General features: G+C 38.9%; 1 protein-coding gene across 2 annotated transcripts in view; it reads left to right on the forward strand.

Moving 5' to 3' along the window:
- Positions 1–51: 51 nt before the first annotated feature.
- SLC44A5 (solute carrier family 44 member 5) overlaps positions 52–18,394 on the forward strand; it is a 108,603-nt gene continuing 90,260 nt past the window's right edge. The window contains exon 1 of one of the 2 annotated variants that reach the window (XM_085309822.1): positions 52–176. In XM_085309822.1, coding sequence (XP_085165948.1) covers positions 140–176 — 37 coding nt within the window. In that variant the 5' untranslated portion in view covers positions 52–139. Of the gene's footprint in view, positions 177–393; positions 454–18,394 lie in introns of those variants that run through there. The other variant, XM_085309821.1, reaches the window with a different exon arrangement.

Genomic DNA, 18,394 nt, shown 5'->3' on the forward strand with positions numbered 1-18,394 from the left:
GGCGCAGCGCAGCGCAGGGCGGCGCGGCGCGGGGCTGCCGGCCCTGCCGCCTCTCATGCCTTCGCGGCAACAAAGGGCGCGCTGAGCGGCGGCGGCGCCGCGCTGCCGGCTGTGGCGGCGCCGAGGGCACCGGGACACCATGGCGAGGAAGGGGGAAGCCTCCGCGCTGCCCTTCGGTAAGCGCCCGGGCGCTCGCGCTGGCCGGTGGAGGGGGCCGACGCCGGCGCCTCCTCCGGCCTGTTCCCACTGCGCATCCAGGCAGCGCGCGGCAGCCGGAGTTCGCTTCTTTCGGGAGGTGCCGCGGGCGGGGGGCCGGGCTCCGCGGGCGCGGGGGCGCCTCTGCGGCCCTTGGCTCGGAGAACGCGGGCGGTCGGCTTCGGGCGGAGGGAGCGCTGGGCGCAGCCATGGGGGCAGGCGGGGCGGGAGCCTCCGCCGCCCCCGCTCCGGCAGCAGGTGCGTCGCCGCCGCTTTGCCCGCGCCCCCTGGGGAGGGAGCGGGCCGCGGCCGGGGGCCGGCGCGGGCGGGCGGGAAGGCCGCTGGGCGGCAGGTGCGCGCCTGTGGGGAGGGCCGGCCGCGGGGCCGTGGGGTCGCGGGGCCGTGGGGGGCGCGAGGCGGGCGGCACCGGCCGTTGGAGGCGCGGGGCGGGCGGCGCCGACCGTTGGTTGGAGGCGCGGGGCCGTTGGTGGCGCGGGGCGGGCGGCACCGGCCGTTGGTTGGTGGCGCGGGGCCGTTGGTGGCGGGGCCGGCGGGCGGGATTGCGGGCCGCTCACGCGGGGGACGCGGTGTGGGGCCGTGGAAGTGGGGCTCGGAGGCGAGAGCCCGTTGGGCCGGGGATGCCTGTGGGTTTGCGGCTGTAGGGGTTGGGAGCTCCGCAGCTTTGGCCAGGGTAGCCGGGACTCAGCCTGGTTCCTGCCTGCTGACGCGTAGCAGAAGGTCACCGGGGGCAGAACTTTATCTCGGTGCTTGAGCTCTGTTTTAGTTGCTCCTTGGTAGCTAATTCGTTTGCTGCAGAGGTGGTGGGTTAGCAGAGCTTCTTAATCTGTTTGAAGGCGTCACAGCAAAACTGATTGCAGTTCTTCTTTCCCAAATATGCGCAAGATTTCCATGGGGGAAAAAAAAAACTCTAATCTGCAAAATAAGCAAACCCTCATAGAAACAAGGTTTCTGGGTTTTTTTTGCACATCCTAAAAGGCTTCATGTAATTGGCTAAGTTATATGAGCAAAAATGGCTTGATAAAACTTTCTTTGCTATGATATCGGCATGTTGTGTGACATGTTTACAACTCACAACCTCAGTTTTATAAATCACCTGTACTATGATTATGTCTGTGTCTAAAGGAGAGTTGATGAGTTCCTTACATTTCAGACAAAGCTAGTTATTTTTCATTAGTGAAAATATGGAGTATGCAGAACAAAACTTGATCCTTCTGTATGGTACGTTCTGTTGTAATAGTGTTTTCGTCTCTTTAAGGGCTTCAGAATTAGAATGTCTAAAATAAGGAGTTGCTTTTAAAAAATGCGAGAGAGAGAAACAAGACATTAGGGTGGGGGGAAAAGAGAAAGAAATTGGAATGCTCCAAAGGAGAAATCAAAATAATTCCAAAATACTGTATCTGTAGACCTGTTCCTACTTTCATGGAAGTCAAATGGTTTTGTAGCTGACTTAAGTGGGATAAGGTCCATGAATATTCAGTACTGAGTATAGAAAAGTAGGCACACTCAAGAGTAGGAACATGTATTCAAGAGTGGGAAATGCCTTTGAATAGAGTTCAGTATGTGTTGCATACTCTTCCTCACTTGCTATTTAGGAACAGGAGCACTGTTCCTAAACAGTGTGTGAAAATCATGGGAAAAATGCTGAATGTTGTATTGTCATAATATAATAGAAATTTACCTTTATTTTCAGAGCACGCTCCTAAGAAAAAAAAAAAGTGATCTTTTAGTTTTTAGATTTAGGAGAAGAGGATAATGTCTCTGTATGTCAATTTGTAATTCTGAAGAATTAATACTGACTAGAATTTTACCTATTTCATGCTCATCAGTATATTTACTTTCTTTTATCTCTTCCTTTGCATATGTTGATTTTGCTAGTGGTACTGTCTTGTGTTATCACCTTTACCTGTAAATCTTGAATAATTGCTCTAGTATTGTATCAGGGAGCAAGGCTTGTTTTCAGATGTCTTTTCCCTTGTAGATCACATAATGTTAAATAACTTAAAAAAAAAAAGAAGAAGAAGAAGAAAAGTGCGCACTTTCCAAGTTCAGATTTCCTTTTAATTTAAATTGCTGTAATAATCATTCTTTCTCTTGACTTTTTTGTGTCTTTGCCAATAGGTTGTTATCAGCCCATAGGTGTATTTCATAGAGGTGTGGGTATCTTCTCCTTAGAACTTAATGAATTCCTCAGAGTTTCAGTATTTGTAAATGACAGAACAAAATTCTTCGAAAAAGTTTTGGTCTGTTGACTTGTGGCATCAATTTAATTCTTTAGAGAGATATTTCAAGTCAAACCCATAACTGACAGCTGATGTTAAGCTTAGCTGCCTCAGATTTCTCCTTGAGGTAACAAGTCTCCACTCTGTTGGTCATTGGATTTATACTGGTTGCTGGAAGCCCAAGATACAAGGACAGCATGGTTGACTGCTAGTGTGAGTATATAGATAGGTGAAAGGTTTTGATAAGCCCACAGAAATTCTGAGGCCTGTTCTTCTTGAGCTCTGTCTCTTAGCTACGTTGCTTCTCTGCATGCATATGTGAGAGGGATCATAAGCTGATCTTTGAAAACAAGCTTCTTAGCAGTTCAGTAAATCTAGGTGACATGGTTCAGTCTTCATTAGGACAGCTATAAGCTGGTTCCAGGAAATGCAGTGATTTGTTTGTTTGTTCATTTTCATTGAAAATGGATTAAATACAAAAGATTTGTTAAGAACAATTAAAAATGTGATACTGTCTTTATCAAGGCTGGTCTCTCCAGCAGAGACTTTCTCACTGGAAAAAAACACAATTTTTTTTCAGTCATTGTCATTCAGAAAAAAAAAAATCCTAAAGTGAAATTAGTCTTTCTTCATAGATTTGCCCAACAGGAAGACTGCCACTGAAACGAAGGATGCAAATTACTCATTACTTGCTTTTCTCATTATAGTTGATTTTTGAGGTTTTGGAGTCTTTATTTTTTAAACCAAAATAATATTTTCTTTCTTATAACTGCAATATTAAGAGCTGTCATTTGACTGCTGAAAACAATTATTTTTGACTTTATTATAGAATCAGCCTTATAGCAGAGCATGTATGTGTTTCTGCCATGAGAAATTTCCTACAGTAGTGAACTGTGGTTCAGGTGTTAGCTTACAAATCACTGAAGTCTAAATGAAAGATGACATTAGCTTTAAAGAAAACTTTTATCACTATTTTAATAAACAATATTATCGGGAGCAAATATATGAAAGACCAAATTCTATTACTTTTAACTCAAATTTAACTAGCTTGCATCTATCTGCAGATCTAGATCTTCTCCAGGAAAAACTGCTTGCCTATGATTTCCCTTGCTAAGTGAATACAAATAATTCCTCAATATGTAATTGGGGTTCCTCATTACTGCTGGGAGGTTGTTATGTCAGTATTGAAATAAATATTTATTTGGTAAGTGAAGCACTGGATTTGCATTTGCAGATTGCTTCTCTGTTTCTGCCTGTAGCTTTCTTCAGACCTCAAGTCTGAGAGGTCTGAAGCTGTAGGCAGACAGCTATACCACTGTTTAAAAAGATGGACCTACATATGAGCTTGCAGACTTTTATAGGACTTCCAGACCATTTCCTGTCAGGTCAATGTATTTACGTTTTTTTTTTTTGTTTGTTTTTTTTTTTAAACTAAAAGGAAATAATTTTGTTTCATTTCCCAAGTGAGGGAGATTCTTCTGCTTCCTTTGAAAGATTTTTTGATGAACTAAGAAAGTTTACTAACAAGATTTGTTATTTCTTATAATTCAGCCTACATTTTCCATGTATTAATTTCATCCCATTACACTTAAATATCATGCAAGAAGACAGATATCTCCCATCTAAGGAGAGTGGACTGTTTTGTCATGGCAGTGTTGTATAGTATGGAAGCTATGGGTTGTTCTCTTGCTGCTGCTGAAGCCTCCTTAGCCACTGTTGGTAAATCCTTTTGTGTCTAAGTAATACATTGCACCTTCTGAGATTCAAATTTCATACCAGTGGGTGACAATCAGTTTAAATCCCAAACTTATTTCACTTAATGCAACACTTTCAGACTTGAATACACTCAGGTGTGTTAGAAGTGGGTAAAACTTAGTTGATGTAAATCTTTCTTCTTCTAATACAAATTTGGTCCACTTTACCTAGGTTTTGTAGTGCATGTATCAAGTGAGAATAAATCGTTTACTCTTTGAGCACATCTGCTCAATCTAGGTACAGAACTTCATCAATGTCTGAATTTGCTGAACTACAGCATCGTTACTTGTCTAACTATAGCTTCCTAACTTGTCCAAATTACACAACCGATTCTTCCTGAGTCTCTGAAGAATGAAATAACCATTATAGCAAAAGATACTAGATCTAGAGGACTGAAGTATTTTGAAGAGTACAAGAATTCAGTGCTTCCACAACCACAGTTCTAATACCATAAAGCAGCTACTGGTGGAACTATGCCTATTTCCATCACATTAGAATCTGTATACCATATTTCTATTTGTAGTAAGCAGCTATTGTCCCAGGTTGTTTAGATGACCAAAATTCTTGTACAATCCATCTAATTTCCCCAGGTAGTAGTTACATGAAGGAGAAGCTGAAGGAGTGTGTTGACTTTAAACTGTGATGAGATTCTGAAAAAGCAGGTAATTAAATTGAATCTGATTCTCTGTTCCAAATTTCCCCATAAAAAAAAAAATCAATTCCTTGAGCCCCAGAACTCAGGAAGCTTGTTTTCCTAAGATCACATCTTGTGACTGATAGACTTTGCTGTCAAAGAGTCTGTAAGCTCTGCTTTTTGGGGGACATTTGCTCTGCTTTTTGGGGGACATTTATACAGTAATCCTTCAGCCCCTCTCATGTTTGATTTGTTGCTGTCTAGTACAGTGTTTGCTCAACCTTTTTCTCAAGGCACCTACAGGATATTCTTTCTCTGTATCCTGCCCATTTCCACAAAATGTGTAATTATCTTTGAGTTCTTCTGTCAGATTTAATGGCAACTAATAATGGAATTTTAAGATATGGGGAAATATAAACAAAGCAAAGAAGGTTTATGTAAACACTCTATAGATATATTGAAAACCAGGTTTAATAAACACAATACTTACAGTACTTGCAAAAAGGTGGCATGTTGAAAAAAGTGAAAATACTGCAGTATGTTCTTTGGTTGAGGTGAAAGTGACACAGCAATGTTAGGCCATTTATATGGCCCCTCTTTTTCTCTTGACTTCATAAATATAAAATGAATACAAAAGGGACTGATACAAGACCGTCACACTTAGTGTATGTGAGTTGGCTTTCTAATATCTCAAAGTGTTAGGAATATTTCTTTCCAGAACAGAACTAGTGTCTGAAATCAGGTGTCTGATGTGGAAATGTGTTTGTACATTTGAGTGGGCCTTTGTGCCATGCCTCAAGAAAAGTCTATTTAGCAGTAGGTAATATTTATTACTTGAAGTCAGGAAGTTCATGATCAAGTTGGATGTTCTATATTAAGTTTATTTTCTTGGCATATATCTAAAATACATAGCATCATTCAGTATGATATACCAATATACCATACCTATCTGTATGTTGTAAAGAATAAGTTAGAAATGCAATACAAATCTGTTTCACTTTACCTTCTTGACATTATAGTATTGTAATAGAAATTTATCCCGATAAAAATCAGTAGAAAGTCATCCACAGAACATTAGGAAGAGCAGGACTGCTTTTCCTAATTTTTTCTTTTGCAAATTAAATAACAATATTAGAAAAAAATAAAATACTCTATCGAACTGTGAGAGTAGACAGAAAGGATTGTAATACCATTTGGAGAAATTACAGTCTATTGTGTAAACTGCACTTCAGGGCAGTATAAATATACATTTACATAATCTATGCTCTGAAGACTTAAAATGCACAATGTTGACTGTAATAGGATATGATATAAATATACATCTAGATGGTGTTAAAAACATGTACTGTTGTTACTGCACTAGGTGACTATCTCTATTAAGGTGTATTTAAAACAATGCTGACCATTTACCCAATAGAATAGAGACTGTCTGAAGAGCAGTGTGGTTTATGTGCTTATTTTCTATTATGGTAAAACCCTGATTATAAAGGTAACTGGAACGCTTGGACTTTTTGCAAATGTGGTACTTCTGGAGCCTCTTTGCTCTGGTCAGTGATGTCTTCATGGGATTCCTACATTGCGTCGGTCTTGGAAACCGGTCAAACACGTTTTGGACTGTCATGAAGACTTTTATGGGATGACTTGAGTTGATAAATTTAGACATATTCTCAAGTCTTTGCAAGAGATCTTCAACAGATTATTGGCAAAGATGTAAAGAATAGCTCAGATTAATTTACAAACAACTCCCTTGAAGCTCTTTATTTTCATTTAACATTTAAGGTCAATCATGTTTGCTTTACTTACAAGAATAAATCTGCTTACTTTACTGTAAATAAAGTAATGCTTGTTTATATAAGTAGCTGAGTTGAATTCATTATATCTTCTTAAAATCTGAAAACTATCACATACCAGAAATAGTATATCAGTAAATGAATAGGCAATAAGACCAGTAGGATTTAGTCTATAAAAAATTTATCATCTAGTAGTCTGATGTTACTTCTTTGTATTTCTTGGGTCATATTTATTATTACAGTTTCTAGCCCAGTTTAGATTCAGGGTATGTGAAAGCATCCATGCTTTGATTTGTCAACCTTATGAGCTTGAATACAGTGTCTCTCTCAGGTTATTGACTTCAATTGAGCTGTTCTTGGAGTAAGATATTTGCTCAGCATGAATAAGAGTGACAAAATCAGAGTCTCTTTAGGTAGGAAGGTGAACTTAACTATTATATGTAGTTATACACTGTTCAATTGGTTATTTATTGCTGAGTGGTATGACTGTCACTGAAAATTACCCATAAAGGATAAATTTCAGGAAGAGTATCTGTGTGTGTGTGTATGTGTGTGCAAGAGAGCTTCTGTGTGAGAAAGAAAAGAATGTAACGAACCAGGTTTCTTTATGACTGAACAAACTTTGTTATATCTTTTAACAGGCAGAATATTAATACATATTAGAGGGGAAATGGAATCTGCTAGCATACAATTTAATGAGATTATAATGAAACTAACCTTTTCCCATTCCTTTATCACATGAATTGGAGCAGTTGCTACCTGACACACTTGAGAAGAGGGTGTGTGTATGTTGGAGTCATCATGCAGGGAGACAGAAAAAAAAAACTAACTGCTGTTAGAAGAATTCCCTGTGTTATTAGAACAAGGCTTTATGCGTGTATATAGAATTTTTCAAGCCTTTAATTCCTCTGCCCCAGGCTACATGATCAGGAAATGAGACATGACACAGAAATGTGGAGCATAACCATAGCAGGGTTAGCACACTTGTAAGTTGGTGGATTAATGGTAGCTTTGTCAGGGTTGGTAAATCCTCCTGGTTAGGAATCTATTGATGTTTCTCTGTCGTCTTTCTTTACTTCCTTCTGTTTTTTCAATAAGACTGTTTAACATTTTAAAAGTATACCCTTTTTGGATTAATCATCATTTTGCCTGCTTGCAACAATACAGTTGTTTTTATAGCTCAGCTTGATGTAAAGAAACCTCTTCATGCCAAATGCAGTGAGACACTAATGGTAGTGTGGAAGTGAAATGTGGCACCTCTCTGATACCTGTTTGATATGTTTATACTTTCGTGTGCTGACAGTTGTATCTCCAGGTGTTCCATCTCTATAAGCTTCTCTCGCTTTCAAAACCAGGTACATGCAAAATGTAAAATAACTGTAAAATGAAATCCACCCCTGCCTATTTTGCCTTTTTATACATACACAGTGTACTTATTTACATATTTTTAGAAGCTTAGTGGAAATCTTAAGACAGCAGAATAGGGTAATTCACTCAACACCAAAGACAAATAGACAGTACCTAACAGATTACTTCCAAATAACTCACATAAAAAAGACCTTTTTTGAGAGAACAAATTGCACTACTTTCACTTCAGTAGCCCATTTTTTTACTTCCTCCTTTTGCATTCTTTTCCAAACTTATTATTTTTCCTCTTGCCTCACCTCTCAGAAGCTCCATTTCATAGTAGTGCTGTTTGAGGCTCCAACATAGTGCCTCAGTTTATTTTGGTTCTTGCAAATGGAGAGTACAATTATAAGGATTGAGGTTTTCCATCTGAAGGCCTGGATGTGCTTGGCCTCAGAACTTTTCCAGTTACAACTGCATAAGTAACAGGTATGTTTGTGTTTCAGTGGACAATCCTGATGACTGAACAAAATGTTGCAGCTTTTTAATTCGTTCTTCCCTTTTTAAACCGAGATAGCTTACTGAATTCAGACCAGATACTTACTCCACAAAACCTTTTGTGTATTTACAACCCCCTCCTGTACCCTCAGGCTCTAGATCTGCTGTGCTTCCAGCTGTTGATGGATTGAGAGCGAACTCAGTTTTGTGTGCTGAATGCAGTCATTAACTCATAAGAAGCATCTTCCGTCCTAATGGTAAATTTCAGGCCTAATTAATCAGAACTTTCTGTGAAGCTTTGAAACTTTTCCAGGGCTTGCTCAGGTTCCGTGCAGTGGTTGGACTGTTGCCTACCTTCTGCCATCTGGGATTTCTGATAGCTTTGGAATGGAAGAGTACACTTCTCTACTAGAGAAATAGAGAAAGAAGATAGAGCTGGGCCCCTTCAGCCTGGGGAAGAGAAGACTGGGGGTGGATCTTATCAATGTGTATAAGTGTCTGAAGGGAGGATGTCAGGGAGACAGAGACAAACTCTTTTTGGTTGTCCCGTGTGACAGGACAAGAGGCAATGGGCAGAAATTGAACCACAGGAAGTTCTGCCTGAACGTGAGGGGGAATTTCTTCCCTGTGAGAGTGATGGAGCACTGGAACAGGCTGTCCAGAGAGGTTGTGGAGTCTCCTTCTCTGGAGATCTTCAAGGCCCACCTGGATGCAACCCTGTCTACCATGCTCTAGGTGACCCTGCTGAGCAGGGAGGTTGGACTAGATGATCTCCAGAGGTCCCTTCCAACCTTACTGAATCTATGATTCTATGATATTTACAGATATGTTGAGTCGTTTCTTACCGTTATCAGTGCAGATTAAAAAAAATGTTTTTCCAGCAAGCTCCTGTTGAGCTTTGGCATTTAAGAGATCTTAAAGATGCCCCTCTAAAGCATTAGATACATCACTAACATAACTCTTTCCATGCTTAAAAATTCTGGGCAAGATTCTCATCTCAATGTGGTTGTAGTGATTTTGGCAGAGTTTCTCAGAACTTACACCAGAGAAGCTGAGACAGATTTGATAATTATTTGGCTAATTAGAGGTGTGGGAAGGGACAGGAAGGTAATGCAAGTTTGGTGTCATAAGCTATGACTGGACTGTAATGAAAAAATTTAGCATCTGTGTTACACTCAATCTTGTTTATGGGCAAAGAAGAAACTCATACACAAAGACAAGAATTTATTGTTAGTATAATTGAAATTTTAATAGATTATTCCAATAATCATCATTTGTTCAATTCCAATTATTGCAGAAAAAGAAAGACTATTTCTGTATAGAAAAAAAAATCTCAATAATAATAAGACAATTAAAATTGTAATACAGATGCTTCTTAGTTTCCTGGTATAATGTTCACACTTCTACTGCTCCTTTGTGTTCTAAGGTTGGTGGCTTCCAACCTGGTGGTGAGAGGAGAGTATTACTGCCTGTTGTCAGCACCTAGACTCCTTTGGCAGTGGAAATACGAAGTTGATAATTTTTCCTTCCTTACTCTAGGATCTACTTTAGGTCATTTTTATGTTTGCTGACACACCTTTACGCCTTGCTTTTTCTTCACTGGCCTGGAACTTCACGTTATATCCGAGTCTATGGCATTTTATGTATGCTAGATAGTTTTTTGTTCTCTTTGTTACCCCTGAAAGCTACTTTCATCTGGCTCCAGGTCTGCATTTCTTTAACCTTTGAGTTGTTTTGGTCATGGAATCTCCAGTGCCAAGCTGGTGCCCCATTACTTATCATGCAGTGCCTGTACACTATAATACCGTCTTGCATTTCCGCTTCTCAATGTCTCTTCTGTCATACCAGGCCTGTATTTCTCTACGATGCATCGTGATCTTAGTCATAAATATCTCATTCTGCACAGAGTAATTACTTATTATTACTATTATGTAAAACCATGGTTGTACTGTGCAATGATAAGTAAAACAAATTACCCATAACCACTTAGTCAGAAGAAAAATTGCTGTTAAACCAACTGAAAACAAATCTGCAGATGACTTAGTAAATGTTGTAAGAAAGCAAACTAGACAAGGCTCAGTCTTGAGACCTTCCAAAGGCAGTACAAAGCCTGTGGCCTGTTTCTAGCAATGCCAGTACTGTAATATGTGGTTACATCTGGGATTAAAGATCGATGTAGAACCCCCTTCTCATTCAAATAAATCAAAAATGTAATGCCTTTACTCTATCACTGGACTTTTCTGCATGGAAGAATGAGGGGAAGGAGAGACAAAGGCAACTCTAGAATAATTGATAGTAAAGTATACTATTAACTTATTCTGAAGTAAGATTTATAATATTATGCAGAATAAGAGTCAATCTAAGTGATCACTCAGAAATAGCTATTACAGTTCAAATCACATCACATATTACTCTGAATTAACTTCCCTGCCTAGACCAGGCTTTTGAGATACCATGTGAAATCTGTTTCCTTGTTGCAGAACAAAGTAAAACCTGAGAGAGAACTGAGTGACAGGTTGATCATATTACTAGTGTTGCAGCAGCAGAAGGTAGCTTCAGTATAATGAAATACCTGATGTTTATAATTGTACACACTGAGTGGTGGTAAGCATTTGACATAAAATACTTGGTTTTATTTATGACAGTTGAATAACTACAATCCTCTAAATTTACAATATTGTATTTAGAAGTTTTTACTTCTGAACTTTCCATCTTTCCAGGTCTGTTTTTCCTGACAGTAATGCTTGTAAGCGAAATACTATCTATCTTTAGCATAATCTGAACACACCTCCAAGATCAGGAGGTGTGTAGGGAAACTTGCTTATTTTCAAATTACAGATGAGGGTAAAAAAGGATAGTCTGAAAGTGAGGAGAGGTCCAATTTTAATAAAGCTATTCTGTAGAGGGAAACTTGGCTGAACTTATAAAGAGATCTACTGAATAGCTGCCTTTTTTGGGATAGTTCCAAGAAAAAAAGAATATAATTTAGGGACAATCTATATAATCAGCTTTGGAAAAGAAAAATCTATTTTAAAGATATGGCCAAGGACTATCATGTATTTATTTTCCTGACATATTCTGCCCTTTTCCATCTCATTTGTTTAATTTTTGAGCTTTCAGTTTTCTGTGATGAGAAAACACTTGTGTTACACATATGTACCCTTGTGTAAGAACTATTGGAAACAAAATGGTAAAATATTGACCAAAGTCATAAAATCAACTGACAAATACTAGATGGACAGAATGACTATGCTATTGCATACAGTCACAGAACAGCTGAGGTTGGAAGGGACCTCTGGAGATCATCTAGTCTAATCCCCCAGCTCAATTAGGGTCACCTAGAACATGTCAGACAGGATTGTGGCCAGGTGGGTTTTGAATATCTCCAGAGAAGGAGACTCCACAGCCTCTCTGGGCAATCTGTTCCAGTGCTCTGTCATCCTCACAGTAAAGAAGTTTTTCCTCATATTCAGGTGGAACTTGCTGTGTTTCAGTTTGTGCCTGTTGCCTCTCGTCCTGTTGCTGGGCACCACTGAAAAGAGTCCAGGCCCGTCCTCTAGACACCCTCCCTTCAGGTGTTTATAGACATGGATAAGATCCCCTCTCAGTCTTCTCTTCTCCAGGCTAAAGAGGCCCAGCTCTCACAACCTTTCCTCATAAGAGAGATGCTGTGGTCCTTGCACCATACAAGATACTCCCAAGCTTGGACCCTCAGGTTTTTGTATTTATTCTTTTCTCTTTTTCTACTGAACTGGAAAACAGGTACTGGTTCCTTTAGGACTTTGAGGAAGATGTTTCAGTTATGAATTGTGGAGACAGTGATAAAGTAGATAAAAAAAAAAAAAAAAATCTTACAAGAAGACAAATAGACTAACCCTTCAAATTTCCTTTCCGCTTTATTTTTTTGTGCTCACTTAGTTGGGAGGTGGTCCAATCTCAGCAAGTTTGAGAGACAGAACCTCAAAAAAAGGGCATGTTTTTGTGGGAAGCCTCTATCTCTGTTACCTTAAATAGAGGTTTTAGCAGCTCCTGGGCATGTTCAGCTACAGCATTTGGTCCTGGGGCAATATTCATTGCTTAAAAAAATCATTCTTATTTCCTCTTGGATGGAGAAATTTGGTATGCAAGATAGATAGGATGATCTAGTCCATGTAGTGCTAGTTGGATTGTGCTGACATAGATGAATGAACGGGATCTCATCAGGATCTTTTTCAGGGTATTGACCTACAGGGGACAAAAAGTACATGGTGGTAGTGGGGAAACAGTGACAAGACTAATAAATAATTACTGGAGAAAGATAGGTTCATAGGTTCCACTTTGCTAGGATGGCAGGAAATAAATGCCTGTCAGCCACTAGAGTTTGATGGATGTCTTAGGTAAGTCGTCTTAAGCAACAGATCCCAACAGTAACTGAGTATAGTTTTGAACAAAAGATTTGTGTAATCTAAACTTTGTCTAACATCTGCTTTCACTTTTTTTCCTCCATATTGTTCAATCTGAGTTTGTTGATAACAAGCTTTTATAATCCCACAGTCCCTGGAATTTACCTCTGTCTAGGTAAAGAAATTTATACTGTTACACCTGTCATTCTGAATAATGGAGTTGAAATTCGTATGAAGTGTCGGATTTGTTTGTCATACCATGTTGATCTGTGGCACTTCACAGCAGCTGGGCTGATATAAGCAGCCACAATAGAAGTAGCCAAGAGGAAATCTCTCTGGCCTGTGGGATATTCTGAAACAGCCTACTGCTGATGTAGAAATAAAAATGCTGTCCCCATGCTCTTAAAGTTCTGGGGAATTTGTAGGTGTAGGGTGAGATGATGCTCTTGACACTTTCTGTTTGCTAAGCAAAGGCCATGTAGCAATATCTGAGCATCTCCAGCCTGGATCCAAACATATGAAGTGAAGTCATCCTTACCTTCCTAGAACTTGTGCTGAGAAGAGCTGCAGCAATTAACTGTACTCCTTGAACATGCTCTGTTGAGCAGTCACTTTGAAGCCATGGCTCCTTTATTGTGCAAAAGCATGAGACTGTGCATTTAATTGACCTCAGGCAGCTACCAAGACAAGGAATTCTGTCCCAGTAGGGACAGAAGAGGACCAATCACTAAAGTTCTCAAAAGATATTTGGTGAGGTACTCCTCTGGCAGGAAGCCTTGTGCTTGTACCAGTTTCTTGAACCAAGTAGTAGTACTGTTACAACACATGGTTTTAGTATATGTTTCTTACACAGTCAGGGTGGGAACCTGTTTCTGCCTCCAAAGAGGAGCTCTAACTCATGAGCCACCCAAGATTCTCCTTAATTATCTCTCCCGCACAGCTAAGGATGCACAGAAGAAAGGAAGTATCTTTTTCAGGTTAACGGATTCTTACTGAGTAAGTCACATGCAGAGCATTTAGACTTCTACAAACTGATGTGCCATGAAACCTTCTGAATTAGGGTACTTCTTAATCAGTGTACCTTTTAATAAATGAATATACTGAATAACAAACAGTTCTGTTACTTATTATTTAAGATTTGTACTGGATATTACAGTAAAATTAATTGTTTTTTCATTACTTGTATTTTTCCTGTGACAGAATTTCTTGAACATGATCAGATTGTTAGTCAGCTGCTTTTTAGCAATGTAGCAAAATACAGTATTTATTTTTAGATTTCTTCCAGCAGAATGATAAATAGTTTCTATGCTGTTGGTTTACTGTAGCTGACAAAGGCCAATGAGCTGTATCTGTGAATACCCCTTTCTGTTGGTTTTGATACAATGCCGTATCTGTGAATCTAGACAACAGCTACAAACAGTAAGATGATAATAAGTGTTGTGTCCCTATGACCAATGCTCATGAACTCTTGTAGTATTTATTCCCTTAAGTAATTTGAAGATTTGAGTGGGATTTTTGAGATAGTAAAGTGTTTAGATAGATAATGCATATGTGAGTATATATTTAGATAATATTTATTTCTGCATACACACCTTTTCTGGCATCAATCCAGAGCCCTGGAAGTTGGAAATGATACCTAGTTTTGGTTGGAAAGTGAGTTACATAATATGCATATACATTATATTTCTACTTATGTAGATCCATGTGAATCTATGCTGATAGGCTCTTCACAAGTGACAATGTTGTGACAAGTGGAATGTAATATTAGTCCAGCAGCTTGCCCTAAGTTTGAGGCTAGCAAACATAGTAGAACTCTCATCTGAGTGGGAACATCCATCTCAGCAGCTGTCTTGAAGCTTATTTTGCAGTTGCAGAGGAAAAAAAAAGACTCAGCTACCCCTAAGATTGCTTCATTTTTCTCTGATCCTCTTGTAACGAGGGGTATCTCTTTCAGCAACAGGAATCCAAAATCCGTAAGTAGTGAATAAGTGGCTTGGTATACTGAAAAACAAAACAGGAAAAGAAATCTTTTTTTTTAATCCAAACAACCTTACTTATGATTGAGAATAGCAAAACAACTCTCTGGAATTTTGAGCCAGAAATCATCAATGCAGTTTCATATTGGTCCTGAAAATGTGGCTTCACAAGTGGAAGGAAATAAATCCCCCAACTGTTGAGAGCTCCTTTTCAATACATTTCCCTTTTACAAGAACTGCAACTACTGCCAGAAAAGGTAGATGAGAAAACCTACAAATGTTGTGTGTTTTTTCTCTGCTACTCCAAAGTGTAAGAAAAATATAGTAAGAAAGGAAGACACAGAAAAGGAGTGGTTTGGGGGAATGTTTCTTTTCTCCCCACAGAATGATTTCAGTTTGTAGATGTTTGCAAATGCTCGTAACATAGCTGTATTTGCAGCTTGGGGTGGGAATTTACATCCTTAAAGGAATCAAAGTGGAGTTAATACCTTTTTTCTGACAGTGTTAGAGCATCTTTGCACTTGCTACAGTGTCAAGGCATAAACATGAGTATTAAGAAAGCAGCTGAAACTCACTGAGCAATCTGAAGTAGTGCTCTGAAAGTGATCCAGGATGGTGACTTAAAGACACAGGACCATGTCTGTAGTCTCTCCTGCTTTTCTTGTCTGTCTTGTGGAGATCATGTAAGCATATCTGTTGAGGAAAAAATGTGAAACACTGTTTTACCAGAAGTAATCCGGGAGATCTCTGATAATAGTAATTTTTTCTGCCTCTGATACACTGAGGTGGACCTGCCACTGGTGTGTGAGGATGACCACCTACACGAGATTCAAAGCAAAACTTGTTTTTAATGGCTACATATAATCTGTATGAAGATCCTTCAGGCTTATAGAAGACTCTAGCAAAAACTTGAAAGAATTCAAGCTCTATAAGGTCTCCATGGTTATTTCAATGTAAATAAAGTAAATATGCCACAGCACAGGCTCAAGTGCTGACATGCAGTTGTCTATACTGTTTAGCTATTAGCTAAACCCTCTGTAGCAAAGTTGGGTACAGCTGGAATAGCACTCAGGTTTGTATTTTCAGTAGCAAAGTTTTAGCTCGAGTCCAGATAAAGCTTGGGAATAGTAGGCCAGGGACTGTTGCCAAGAGACAGTATGGAAAAGTTAGCCTGTTTCACAGAAGAGTTTAGCTGAAGGGGTGTTCTCCCCTCTCCGTAGGACCAGAGAATAGCTCTTGGTTTATTTTACTTTCTAGTTTAGATGTAGTTCATGATGCTAACAAAATTGAGTGAACAGCAAGGAAGACAATACAAGAGAAGGTGATGATCGTCATTGTTTTACGGAAATAGATACATGCTTCCATGTTGAAGTATGAGTTAAAAAAAGAATTATAGTGATACATCAGTATCTAAACTTCATAATCATCTTCCTCAGAAGACACACTGCAGTGAATTTGTCAGTAAATACTGAATTTGCCTATAAAATGACTAAGTTACAGTTGTCCAACTAAATAAGGACAACTTACATCAGTGGTCTTTAATATAGACTGCTATTGTTTTTTTCCTTTTCCAAGACCAAAATTCTGCTCCTAGCCTGTATAAGAAGTAAACTGAAAGAGGAATGGGTTTCTGTTCTTATTGTGCTTAGGAGAATTCCAAGTTGTTGAGCCTTTTTGCAACTCTGGAGGAAGAGATAGGACTGTAATCTCTGTAGCTGTGCTTTTTATTTTGGTCATTTCAAGTATATTTGCACTGTCCTGCTCTGTCTGCTCACCTTCCCTTACAAATCTGCTGGGCTGATGCAGGCCTTTATGATAGCTGAGCAATATTTTGAAGCATGTCTTCCTGATGTAAGTGCAGTTTAACTTGGGTATCACTCTTTATTATAATAAAGTGCAAGGGCAATCTCTCGATACCTTGCCCTCTCTTCACAGTGTCGCTTCAGGATTCTGTGTATTACATGATTTGCCCTTACAGTCAGGGATTGGTTTCCTTTTCACTTGTGTCCTCACCTTTCCTTTTTCAAAAACAGGTGAAAGCTAACCATTTGATTAGAATACCTTTCTACATTTTACTCTCTGAATGGCAACTGCATATTGCTTTTCTCTGCTTCTTTAATTGCATTTCAAAGGCAGAGGTAAATTATGTTGTGATTACTTGTAGCTTCCTTCTAACCATATGAGAGGAAAACTCTTAAGCAAATGCTGTTTATGTTACTGATATAGATGTCTCTGAGTAATTGTGATGTTGCACAGCTGAACCAGTTCTAACATTAGGAGAACGTAGGTTGGAATGTGAACTATTTGCTTGAATTCTCTAGCGAGTGGGAAATATTTAAAAGGACGTGATCCAGGCATGGAGATAAATAAAAATGTCATTTGTTTTTTCTTTATATGTCTCAATGCAGGCTTTTGTGCTTATTGTGAAAACATGGAATTGCTTCAGTGTTACTGCACAAGTTGGATAATGAATAAATTAGGGCTTAGCAGGGTAGGAATCAGTAGTAGTCATAGTCAGGGACACAGGGACTGTGAATGGTGGTGTAAAATATTCAGCAAAAACATAGCTAAAAATGTGTCTCAGGACTATAGGGGGTCACTGGCAAAGTGATTTCACTTTAACATTTCCAGACGTCTGCCATAATCCACAACTCTTAACATTTTTGAACTTTCTTTTTTTTAACTACAGTGAGGCAGGAAGGCAAACTGGTATCTCTAGAAAGGGCCGGGAATGATAATCATTGGCTTCTACAGTTGACTGTAAAAGCCTTCTGGCATGTGATTTTAGACAAGCCAGTCCTCTGTGTCCAAATATTCCCAACTTGTCACACTTAAAAATTCAGAATATTAATATATATTATAGGAGCTTTGATTGGGTTTAGTGATTGAGATCTCAAATGAAGGGTGCTCTTTAAGAGGAAAATTGTTTGTTTTCCCTCTTTGGTCTGTTAATAATAGGAAAAAAATGATTGTGGTTCAGGTATTTTTTTCTTCAATTTAAGCAGGTTTATTATTGCATTTTTAAAAACTTTCAGGATAAACTCTGCACTTCACCAACACACATTCGTTATCTATGGTTTATCAAGAAAAAAAGTGGGAATTAATGTGTTTCTTTGTAAGCATTCATGAATCATTTCATTAGTGTATGTTCCAGAAGCTAAAACTAAGTAATAATGTATTATAACTACTAAATCCTCATTTGTATTGAGTTTATTGGATTTATAATTTGAATTATTTGGATTCAATTGAAGGGAATGTAGTCTTTAATTAGAAAATACTTAGATGCATATATTTTCTTTAACAGAAATTACTGCTGATGGTAAAGATCAAACTATATTGTGGCTTGTCAAGAACTGTGCACACACACACACACGCATATATATTAAAAATTGTAATCTTTTTTCACAGAATTGCTATGCTTTGCATTTGAACTGTCAACTCAGAAATGGGTTTGGAATAGTTTATTCTGTTTCTCAGTAATCAAGATGACCAAAGTCCAATTTTAGTCTCATTTTTAATGAAGGGACATATGAGTAAGCCTGCCAAGGACACTAGATCAATTTTACAAAACCTCCAA

Source organism: Rhea americana, unplaced genomic scaffold (assembly GCF_003343005.1).
Source record: "Rhea americana isolate MKP2758 unplaced genomic scaffold, rheAme1 scaffold_304, whole genome shotgun sequence".
NCBI classification, from domain to species: Eukaryota; Metazoa; Chordata; class Aves; order Rheiformes; family Rheidae; genus Rhea; species Rhea americana.